Here is a 12,372-nt window from a genome sequence, read left to right as displayed (position 1 = left end):
GCGCTAGCCCAGCTTCATAGTTTATCCTACCCTTCTTCATCAATTTCTTTGTCATTCTTTGCTGACATTTAAACCTCTCCCAATCCTCTTCTCGCCCACTACTCTTAGCCACTCTAAACGCATCCGCTTTTAATTTAACACTTTCCTTCACCTCCTTCGTTATCCACGGCTGATTACCTCTCCTCCTCCGATCCTTTTTAACCATCGGAATAAATTTCTGCTGAGCACCAAGAAAGATCTCCTTAAAGATCCTCCACTGTTCCTCAGCAGACCTACCTTCCAACATTCGCCAATTCCTCTCTCATCCTACCATACTCTGTTCAAACAAAGGACACATGTCCGGGAACCCACTTTCCCCTCCTCCATCTGCATCAGAAACTCCACCATACAATGATCACTCTTCCCAAGAGGATCCTTCACCACAAGGTCCCTAATTCTACCCGCCTCATTACATAACACCAGATCCAAGATAGCTCGCTCCCTCGTCGGCTCCAACACACACTGTTCGAGGAAACTATCCCGGCAGCATTCCAAGAACTCCTCCTCAAGCCCACCGCGTCCAACATGGGTCGACCAATCAATATGTAGATTGAAATCCCCCATAACTACCGCCGTTCCGTTCCTGCATGCCGCATTTATTTGCGCGTTAACAGCCCGCCCCACCTCCAGATCATTATTCGGGGGCCTATAAACGACACCCACCAGCGCCTTCCTCCCTGTGCTGTTCCTAATCTCCACCCACAACGGTTCCACGTTCTGCTCTTTGGTCCTATATCATCCTATATCACCAAGATTGGTGGAACGGCAAATTGTGCGGAGGGTGTGGAGAGTCTGCAGAAGGATCTAGTTAATTGCTTTTTATTTGTACTTATTTTGAAATGTCTTTACAAAAGACTTTTCATGCATGTCCTGCTATCTCAGTGTTCTTTTAAAGCCCAGTGAAGTACTTTGAAGTGTTATCACTGTTGTAATATAGGAAATGTAGGGCTGCTCTTGGTTGTTCGAGATTGGCCTAGTGCTTCATGTTGTTAGTGTGTGCCTAAACTGGACCAGATACTGGGCAAGATGACAGCTCAGTGACTATCACTGATTGCTGTGCAGACACGTGGATTTGGGCCGGTGTCTGTGGGAGTTTGCGCATTCTCCCTGTGCTTGCGTGGGTTTTCTCCGGGTGCTCCGGTTTCCTCCCACACCCCAAAGATGTGCTGTTAGGCTGATTGGCAGTAATAAATTGTCCCTAAATCAGTTTCCCTCAATCTGGATGGCCATAAAACATTAGACAAGGGTCGTGGGTGGAGAGGGGGACTGGTGGTGTTGAGATGGCGGTGTGGGCTTGTTGGGCCGAAGGGCCTGTTTCCCGGGCTGTTTTTGTTCTTGTTTGCTCTTTGAAATGTGGCACAGCAAGCTACCAATGCAAGTAATCCATTTTTTGTGATGTTGTCCCGGGACACGGTGGACAGAGTACCCTTTGTCATCCAGTACTTCCCCGGAGCGGAGAAGCTACGACATCTTCTCCGAAGTCTTCAACATATCATTGATGAAGACAAACATCTCGCCAGGGCCATCCCCACTTCTTCCCTTCAAACAACCACACAACCTGAAACAGACCATTGTTCGCAGCAAACTACCCAGCCTTCAGGAGAACAATGACCACAACACCACACAACCCTGCCACAGCAACCTCTGCAAGACATGTGAGAACACCATTCACCAGGTACACGGCACATACTCTTGCAACTTGGCCAACGTTGTCTACCTAATATGCTGCAGGAAAGGATGCCCCAAAGTCTGGTACACTGGGGAGACCTTGCAGACGTTACGACAACAGATGAATGAACATTGCTCGACAATCACCAGGCAAGACTGTTCCCTTCCTGTTGGTGAACACTTCAGCAGTCACGGGCATTCGGCCTTCGGCCTCTGATCTTCGGGTAAGCGTTCTCCAAGGCAGCCTTCACGACACATGACAGTACAGAGTCGCTGAGCAGAGACTGATGGCCAAGTTCCACACACATGAGACGGCCTCAGAGATCTTGGGTTCATGTTGCACCATCTGTAACCTCCATGACTTGCCTGAACTTGTAAAATCTCACTTGCTGTCCTGTCTGGAGACAATACACATCTCTTTAGCCTGTGCCTGATGCTATCTCCACTCACATTGTGTGCATCTTTTAAGACTTGAATAGCAGGTTAGCTGTAAAGACTCACATTCTAATCAGTATTCTGTAAGCTGTGTGTGCCTTTTATATGCTCTGTTTGAGACCAGAACACTCCACTCACCTGACAAAGGGGCAAACCCTGAAAGCTTGTGAGTTTACTATCAGATAAACTGGTTGGACTTTAACCTGGTGTTGTGAGACTTCTTACTTTGAAATAGTGCCATCGGACCATGTACTTCCATCTGAGATAGCAGATGAGGCACGAGTTAAACACACTTCCAAAACGACATCTCCAGTGTTGCAACCTCCCTCAATAATGCACTGGTGTCAACCTTGGTATTTTTCGTGTGTTCAAATCATGGAGTGAGATTTGAGCCTTGATCTTTTTATTCGGAAGGAAGAATGATACCAACTGGGACCCAGCTGATACACATTTTATTTGTTTCTCTTTCCTTTGTATTTTCAACCCAGACGTTGCCCAGTCACACTTTTTACTGTAGAAAAGCAATGTCATCTTTTACATATGTCTTAAAAATGTGAAACTACCACACTTTTTTGAAAATACCACTTAAGTTATTTATCACTGCAAATGAATGACTCTCTAACATATCCTTATCTTGTGAATAAAACAGTCCTCAAGTTTCAGTCTTAAAGAACATATTATTCCAGATCAAAGCTAAGAAATCCTTCTAAGAAATACTCAGTACTTCACCTCACACATAACGAAGTTGTGACAACTAACCTCAAGGTCTTCATGCAGTCACAGAAATCATGGGTAGAATTTAATGTCCCTCCTACCCTGGAGATGAGTTTGAAAGCAGGGGCCATGTAATCGGGTGGGATGGTGCAGGATGGAGTCTACACCATCTCCCCATGTATCTCTGATTAAGTTTGGGTGGAAAGGCTGGCCTTCCCACCTAGGTGCTAATTGAGACCTGAAAGTGGGTGTTAATTGCGATCAATGGGCAGGTCTGCCATGTGGGCAGACGAACAATAGCCTAGAAGGGAGTTTCTTGTTCAGAGGCATTTAGTACTGATCCAAACTTTTCTGGATTCCAGGGAAGTGCCAGAAGATTGGAAAATGGCTAATGTTACGCCGCTGTTTTAAAAAAAGTAGCAGGCAAAAGACAGGGAATTATAGGCCGGTTAGTTTAACGTCTGTTGTTGGAAAAATGCTGGAATCCGTCTTCAAAGAAGAAATAGCGAGGCACCTAGAGAAGAATTGTTTGATAGAGCAGACGCAGCACAGATTCATTAAGGGGAAGTTGTGTTTGACAAATTTATTGGAATTCTGAGGATGTGACTAGTACGGTAGACAGAGGGGAACCGGTGGATGTGGTGTTTCTTGATTTTTCAGAAGACGTTTGATAAGGTGCCGCACAAAAGGTTGCTTCAGAAGGTTAGGGGGCATGGAGTTGGGGGTAAGGTGTTAGCGTGGATAGAGAATTGGCTGTCTAATAGGAGGCAGAGCGTTGGTATCAATGGGTGCTATTCTGATTGGTGACTAGTGGAGTGCCGCAGGGATCGGTGCCGGGGCCTCAGCTATTTACCACCTATATAGATGATCTGGAGGAGGGGGCTGAGTATAGGGTGTCGAAATTTGCTGATGACACAAAGATGAGTGGAAAAGCAAATTGTGCGGACGGTGTGGAAAGTCTGCAGAGGAATCTAGATGGGCTGAGCGAGTGGGCAAGGACCTGGCAGATAGAGTATAATGTTAGCAAGTGTGAGGTTATCCACTTTGGCTGGAATAATAGTAGGAGGGACTACTACTTACAGGGCGAAAAGCTGCAGCATGCTACGGTGCAGAAGGACCTGGGGGTCCTTGTGCATGAGTCGCAAAAACCCAGTCTGCAGGTGCAGCAGGCGATCAAGAAGGCGAATGGGATGCTGGCCTTTATAGCGAGGGGGATAGAATATAAAAGCAGGGAGGTCTTGCTGCGACTGTACAGGGCACTGGTGAGGCCGCAGCTGGAGTACTGTGTGAAGTTTTGGTCGCTGCACTTGCGCAAGGATATTTTGGCCTTGGAGGGAGTGCAGAGGAGGTTCACTAGGCTGATACCGGAGATGAGGGGGTTGGACTATGAAGAGAGACTAAATAGACTGTGTCTGTACTTGTTGGAGTTTAGAAGAATGAGGGGGGATCTTATAGAGACGTATACGATAATGAAGGGGATGGATAGGGTAGAAGTAGAGAGATTCTTCCCGCTCAGAAAGGACAGTAGGACGAGAGGGCACAGCCTCAAGATAAGGGGGGGCAGTTTAGAATGGAGTTGAGGAGGAACATAAGAAAATAAGAAATAGGAGCAGGAGTAGGCCTTCGAGCCTGCCCCGCCATTCAATAAGATCGTGGCTGATCTGAAGTGGCTCAGTTCCACTTTCCTGCTTTCTCCCCATAACCCTTAATCCCTTTGCCTCCCAAAAACCTATCTACCCGCGTCTTAAATATGTTTAGCGAGGTAGCCTCCACCACTTCAACGGGCAGAGAATTCCAGAGATTCACCACCCTTTGAGTGAAGAAGTTCCTCCTCAACTCTATTCTAAACTGCCCCCCCCCCCCCTCTTATCTTGAGGCTGTGCTGTCTAGTCCTGCTGTCCTTTCTGAGCGGGAAGAACCTCTCCACCTCTACCCTATCCATCCCTTTCATCATATACGTCTCAATAAGATCCCCCCCTCATCCTTCTAAACCCTAACGAGCACAAGCCCAGTCTATTCAGCGCCTCTTCATAGCTCAACCCCCTCAACTCCAGTATCAGCCTAGTGAACCTCCTCTGCACTCCCGCCAAGGCCAAAATATCCTTGCGCAAGTGCAGCGACCAAAACTGCACACAGTACTCCAGCTGCGGCCTCACCAGTGCCCTGTACAGTTGCAGCAAGACCTCCCTACTTTTATATTCAATCCCCCTCGCTATGAAGGCCAGCATCCCATTTGCTTTCCTGACCACCTGCTGCACCTGTAGGCTGGGTTTTTGCGACTCATGCACAAGGACCCCAAGGTCCCTCTGCACCGTAGCATGCTGCAGCTTTTTGCCCTGTAAGTAGTAGTCCTTCCTACTATTATTCCTACCAAAGTGGATAACCTCACACTTGCCAACATTGTATTCCATCTGCCAGGTCCTTGCCCACTCGCCCAGCCTATCTAGATCCCTCTGCAGACTTTCTACACCCTCCGCACAATTCGCTGTTCCACTTATCTTTATGTCATCAGCAAATTTCGACACCTTACGCTCGGCTCCCTCCTCCAGATCATCTATATAAATGGTGAATAGCTGAGGCCCCAGCACCGATCCCTGGGGCACTCCACTAGTCACCAACCGCCAATCCGAATAGCATCCATTGACACCTACTCTCTGCCTCCTATTTGACAGCCAATCCCCTATCCGTGTTAACACCTTACCCCCAACTCTATGCCACCTAACCTTCTGTAACAACCTTTTGTGCGGCACCTTATCAAACGCCTCCTGAAAATCGAGAAACACCACATCCACCGGTTCCCCTCTATCCACCGCACTAGACACATCCTCATAGAATTCCAATAAATTTGTCAGACACGACTTCCCCTTAACGAATCCGTGCTGTATCTGCTCTACCAGACAATTCTTATCAAGATGCATCGTTATTTCCTCTTTGATGACGGATTCAAGCATTTTTCCTACAACAGACGTTAAACTAACCGGCCTATAATTCCCTGCTTTTTGCCTGCTACCCTTTTTAAACAGCGGCGTAACATTAGCCGTTTTCCAATCTTCCGGCACTTCCCTGGAGTCCAGCGAGGTTTGGAAGATAATCACTAATGCATCCACTATCACCTCCGCCATTTCCTTCAGAACCCTTGGATGCATTCCATCCAGTCCTGGGGACTTGTCCACCATCAGTCCCTCTAGTCTGTTGAGCACTACCTCTCTAGTAACAATGATCTCATTCAGGCCCTTCACTCCTACCATCTTTCCATCGTTAACACCCGGCAAACTATTCGCGTCCTCCTCTGTGAAGACCGAAGCAAAATAGTTATTCAAGGCCTCGGCCATTTCCTCATCTCCCACCACTAAATCCCCCCTCTCATCCTCTAAGGGTCCAACATTCACCCTAGCCAGCCTCCTTTTTATATATTTATAAAAACTCTTACTATCCTTTTTTTATATTTAGCGCTAGCCTAGATTCATAGTCTATCCTTCCTTTCTTTATCAACTTCTTCGTCATTCTTCACTCAGGGTGGTGAATCTCTGGAATTCTCTGCCCGTTGATGTGGTGGAGGCTACCTCGCTAAATATATTTAAGTCATGGGTAGATAGGTTTTTGGCAGGCAAGGAAATTAAGGGTTATGGGGAGAAAGCGGAACTGAGCCACTTCAGATCAGCCATGATCTTATTGAATGGCGGGGCAGGCTCGATGGCCTACGCCTGCTCCTACTTCTTATGTTCTTATGATCGAGGGACCCTGCAGCTATAAGAGGGAGGGCTCACTGAGACTCACTCCCTGACCTTTCCTTAGGCTCATGCTTTCTACCACTACCCTCAACTAGCAACACCACCTTCCTGTGACCCCAATCCTGCCGTCACTTCACTTTTTCCAGGAATCCCATGATAAACCTACTGAAACCCTAAGTGTATTATTGACACTGCTGTCAGTGGTGATGCTGGCAACGGAGAACTGCCAGACTGTTTTACCAGCAACTTCGAGGATGGAATTTCTGCTCCAACAGGGGAAGTGCAACAATTAAATATCTCTCTTGCAGCCAGGAGGCCTGGTGGCAGTGTTCTCACTGCCAATTAGTGACTTATTCCCAGGATGCCCAAGGAATTTTGGTCAGCTGATCTGTCGCCAATTTTAATGGTGGAAGTCAGGTCCCCTGCTGCCCTCGTTAAATTCCATCCCATTTTCTGGCTGTTGATGGAATCTACTAAAAAATACTTCAGATATTAGTTTTTTTTGGGAATAAATATTGTTGTATCTCTATATTCAGCACATTGTTATTCAAGAAAGTTATATACACACCAAAATTGGGATGGGTCAGAGTTATTTTTCTAAGCTTTTAACAGTTTGCATTATATCAGCCTACTGTGAATAATTACAGTGGGGAGGAGAGATACGTCAAATTTGGTTTCTAGTCCTTTCTTCTCACACTCCCCACCCCCCTCCCCCACCATTCAAAATCCTTTGTTCAGTAAGCCTGGACAATTTTCTTAACTGTTGCCTCCTGGAGCTCCTTGGTTTGAAGGCAGGAGGCATGCTTAAAGGGAGTAAACTTTTACCATATTAGTCAAACAATTCAGTTGTCACTATAATCATCTCATCTTCTTTGCAAAATCTGATTGTGAATGCTCTTCATAATTGGGTTTTGGTGTCTTGTTACTTTAAATTATACAGAAGCGAGAGTAATGCTAAAGTGTGCATTCTAATACACAGTATGATTTGACAAAACAAAAGGCACATTCTTCACTAGTTTGTTCTGGAATTAGCTGCAGTATATCTACAAGTTGTATTTTGAATGTGAAGATAATAGGATAATAATCTGTAGCAACATACTTTCTTTTCCATGCAGAGAGGTTGGGAACACATTAAAGGTTCAAGTTGCCAAAGATCACCTTGGGTGTATTCACTGGGAGACATGGGACTTTACTGTGATCTAGTACCAAACCCCAGGCAACAACGGTATTGGTGAATAGTGCCCTGCTTAATGGCTGAAAGGATTTTCCAATTGGAATATTTTGTTTAAATTTATTGCAGAGTTCCTGGTCACCAAGATGGTACAGTGGGTTTTGAACAAGAGTGCAGGATCCAAGTGTAGATTTGCAGTATCTGATTTCTGTGTAATGTTAACAAGACTTCATGATCTAAGAATAATTAGATTCATCAAAAAGTGATTCATTGACATTTTAGTCACATCAGAATTAGGTTGCACTTCATTGTGTCTCTCTGTCAGTTCAATGTAAAGGCCGAGAGGTGTTTCCTGGCAGGCCCAAGAGTTCGAGGCATGGAGTGGCAACCCACGTGTACTCTATTCTAGTTCTAATATTCAAGCTGTGTCTTGCACTTCTGCATAGTATTTCCCAACAATTATCCTGTTTATAATCCTGTTACTATAAAGCATTTTGAAATGAAAATGTTTAGACATGCAATCTGGTATTGGTACAGATTTCTCAATGCATTACTGGCATCTAGGCAAGTTAGAACACCAGCCTAAAGTGAAGCTGTGAAAATAGATAAATACTGTGCTGCCATTTAAAAAACATTTCTTTGAGAAATTGGGTCCATGGAATATTGATGTTCTTAAAAGTTCTTTTTGGAGTATATGACTAACTGATCAGATTATTTATAATTTCTATCACGTATGTCTGTCTTTATGTTCATGCAGTAATTAGGAACTGGTCCAGATGTTCTTTCATTGACTGTCTCTCATTAAGCAATGGGAACTTTCTCGGTCCTGACTAAAGACCAAGGAGTGTTTCCTGGCAGGCCCAAGGGTTCCAGACACAGAGTGGCAACCTGCATGTACTACATTCTATTTCTGATTTTTTTTTTTAAAGAGCTTAACTATCCAGGATTTTGTGTCTTTGTGACACAAAAAACATAATGACCAGACCAAGAGTTTTGACACCATAACATGGGAAGCGCTGGAGATGGATGGAATCTGGGGGGAGGACCCAGGGACAGAGACCACCAAAGAAGGAGACCAACAGTAGGAAACACTGGAGAAATGAGCCAGTAGGACTGGGTGTGTTGGGAGTCTGAAAAAGAGGCTCCATTCAGCAAAAGTGCTATTGTTGGGAGGGCTCAGGAGAAGCCCTACAGAATCGAAAAAGCAGCAGCAGGTCAATTATTACATGCTCTGGGGCAGCAAATCTTTTGGAGCAGTGATGTTCTGCTTAGTGGGGCTTAAAAACTGGAGCTGAAAAGCTGCAGTAATCTCAGCAGAAAAGATTAAACCATTCAGAGGTGAGCAGTTGTTGAGGCAGTCTGAGCTGGAGTAACTTTTGTAGGAGTTCAGAGTCTAGATCTTCAAATATGAAGACTTGAAATCTTTCATAGGGGAGACAGCTTTAATGAAATTCTGTAACTCGGTGGATGCTGCTGCCTGGGTGGGTTGCTGAGAAATACATTACATCTATCCTAGTTGCCATTGGTGTAGTGTGCTTGGCACAGTTTAATTTATATGTGTATGTACCTCATGTTAATTCAGAGTATGAGATAGATATTATAAAATTATTTTAGCCCTATGACTTTATTGAAGTTTATTTTAGTTTGTTTAAAAAAGTGTAATCTTGTGGCAATATTTTTTATGATTATCAGGGATTTCAAACTTTCTGTCTACTTTAAACAAGAAGGTACTAGTTCCTGACAGGCTTGTAACACTCCATGCAACTAATTGTAAAATATTGATGTATAAATTAATGCCTAGATTGTTATATATTGCATAGATTAATCAGTTTCAAAGTCAGTCTGTTAGAGCTTTTGCAATTTTTGATCAAAGTTATGGGGAGAGAGCAGGAGTTGGATGTTCAGCCATGATTGTGATAAATGCTGGAGCAGGCTGAAAGGAGCAGGAGGCGATTTGACCCTATCTTCTATGTTTCTATGCACATTTTTAAGTTGTGGAGTTAACTGGATCCCACGAAAGACTGAGGAACTTAGAGTATGTCCAGAAGGCCCTCTCCTACTTTACTGTTTGCCTTTAGCGCTTCAAAATATTTCTGCTGCTTGAAATTAATGATAGTCTGCTGGTCTTTGTCAAGCAAATTTAGCAACAAACCAGAGAGGAATGTGGCATGGGGAGCAAGTTTTTGATGTAAGCTCTTTGAAAAACTGCTCCGATAAATTCCTGTGTACCTTTTTAAAAGATTCAGTATATGTCCTGTTACTAATGCACCAACAATTTATTTTTTAATGGCAAGATGTTAAATTGCGCCTCGATTTTGAGTCCTGTACTTAGCTGATATCATCAATCTAGCCAGAAAATGCTATTATAAATCTCCACAGCTTGTTTACTGTTTTTCATAAGCCATACATTGCTGTTTTTGGGAGAGTATGTCCAAATTTTCCTGACTCTGGACAGTGCCTTCTCTCCATGGCAAGGTATATTCCTGCTTTTCAACTACAGCACATACAGGTTCAGAGCCTTGTATATTAGCGTATCACTGATAAATGTTTTTGCCCTGTATGATAATGAACATTTTAATATGTGCATTAGCAGTGAAAGGAATTGAAGATGAAGTTTTATCTTGCAAATTCTACAATGCATGATTTGTATTTTTATATTTCAGTGTCTATCTATGGGATCTGGTTCTATGATGAGGTAGAATGTCAAAGGATTGCAGAACTAATGAAGAAGTAAGTGTTGGAAAAAGTTTTAAACTTGATCATTGTTTATTTTTGTATATTTATTTGTACTACTCCAGTTTAACCCTGTCCCACCCTCAGCTTTTTGTATACAACTACAAGTCATGTGACAAAGGTATTCTGCAAAGGAAATGTCATACCTATATTCCTGTACAACAACCTTTACTGGTAGGACCAGGAGTACCACTTGGCTTTAGGTTTCTCTTACTCCATTCCAAAGGAGTCTGCCGATAAGGTTTTGATTGTTAGAAGTGAATGCTTTTCTGGACTTCGACCAAAAATGTTCAAGTGTCTTGACATAAAATATTACAAGTATTAAAGTTTTATTTTATATGGAGGCAGTGATTATTATAGTGATAGAATAAAGCCAAATCATAAGAATCATAATATAAATAAATATAAACTGTTTGCATGATCCTTCTAAAACTTGCATTTCACTTTGCTAGTTACATATCCTTAAGTGCTGTTGCTATAGGTTTTGGAGAATTTTACCAACCATTTTACTGAAGAGTAGTTTTAATTTCTGTACAAAATGTGGCCTAATAGATGCTTCTTTAAAGCAAATGCCTGTTGAGTCCCACTCTACTTACTGAGGTACTGAAACAAGGTTGCACTGTAGTTGATGCTTCCTTTAGTTAAGCCAAGGTCCTATCTGCCCCCGCAGTAGGAAGAAAAAGATTTCATAGTCTTATTTTGAAGAAGAGCAGGGTAGTTCTCTGTCAACCAGTCAATGTTTATTCTTCAACCAACAACATGCAAACAAGTTATTTGGTTATTATTTTACTGCTATGTGCAAATTGGATGCCGTGTTTCTTTCCTACCTGTGAGTGCACTTCAGAAATATTTTGTTGCTCAGAGTGTGCTTTAGGATGCCCTGTGGCACTAAAAAGTTTCCAAGTAAATCCAAATTTTCTCAACAAATATAGACCTGAACATTGGAAGAGCATTTGCTCTTGTCAGTTATTTCCCACCAACTATCACTGCTCCTCCCTCCACCAAGATTACAGCTCCCTCTTGTCCTGGTCATTCACTCCCTGACGAATGTAAGGCCCACTATCACACCAGCAGCAGCTTAATCTTCAATCATGTTACTTCAACTAACAACTGGAATGCGCTGCCAGAGGGGGTATTGGAAGCAGGCACATTCACAACATTTAGGAGGCATCTGGACGGGTACGTGAATGGGGGAGAGGAGGGAAGTGAAATAGAGGGAAACAGTCCGAGTAAGGGCAAAAGGTTTTGTTTTTAGTTTAGTTAGGGCATCATGTTCAGCATGGGCGTGGAGGGCCAAAGGGCTTGTTCCTGTGCTGTACTTTTCTGTAGTTCTTTGTTCTTGCCATTCCCTTCAGCTTCGTAATTTAGTGGAAACGGGGCCCCAAGGCCTCACTAGTCAAGACTGACCTTGCACCCATGCACATAAAAAATGGATTTGCTGAACTTCTAGATCACTGTTTTGGGGACAGGGGACTAATGTAGGTTAACATTGGTTGACAACTGACAAAAGGATATATGCAATAGAGTTTTGGACTAGAACGTTCTGATAGAGTTACTTGTAACTATTTATCTTATTTAAAGAAGATGACTGATTAATATACTTGGACCATTTTATGTTTAACTCTGATTTCAAGCATATGCAGCTTTTTAAAACTTTCACATATGTAATATGTGATTATTTTGATCTTTGGACAAGTTAGGCATTAAAAAACTTCAGTTTATGAAAGAACCTGATTTTTTTTGAGGAAGCACTTTTTGAAGAAAATGAGTACTTCAGAAGAAAAGTAGAGAGGATCAAAGACAATATAGTTTTTAAAAAGAGGCTACTTGTGTTTTCCAAAAAGATTGTCACAATAAGCAACCAGTCTTAAAAGCAAGCAT

The 12,372-nt window shown here is 43.2% G+C and overlaps 1 protein-coding gene across 3 annotated transcripts in view; it reads left to right on the top strand.

Annotated features, from left to right (window-relative positions):
• dcp1b (decapping mRNA 1B) overlaps positions 1–12,372 on the top strand; it is a 79,157-nt gene that overhangs the window by 42,869 nt on the left and 23,916 nt on the right. For all 3 annotated transcript variants that reach the window (XM_080190923.1, XM_080190920.1, XM_080190921.1), the window contains one exon: positions 10,422–10,488. In XM_080190923.1, the coding sequence (XP_080047049.1) occupies positions 10,422–10,488 (67 nt within the window). The remainder of the gene's footprint in view (positions 1–10,421; positions 10,489–12,372) is intronic.

The sequence above is a fragment of the Carcharhinus amblyrhynchos genome, chromosome 6, assembly GCF_965287045.1.
Source record: "Carcharhinus amblyrhynchos chromosome 6, sCarAmb.v2.hapA, whole genome shotgun sequence".
In the NCBI taxonomy this organism is placed as follows: Eukaryota; Metazoa; Chordata; class Chondrichthyes; order Carcharhiniformes; family Carcharhinidae; genus Carcharhinus; species Carcharhinus amblyrhynchos.
The sequence above is the reverse complement of the archived record's forward strand: the minus strand, read 5'-3'. Positions and strand labels throughout refer to the sequence as shown.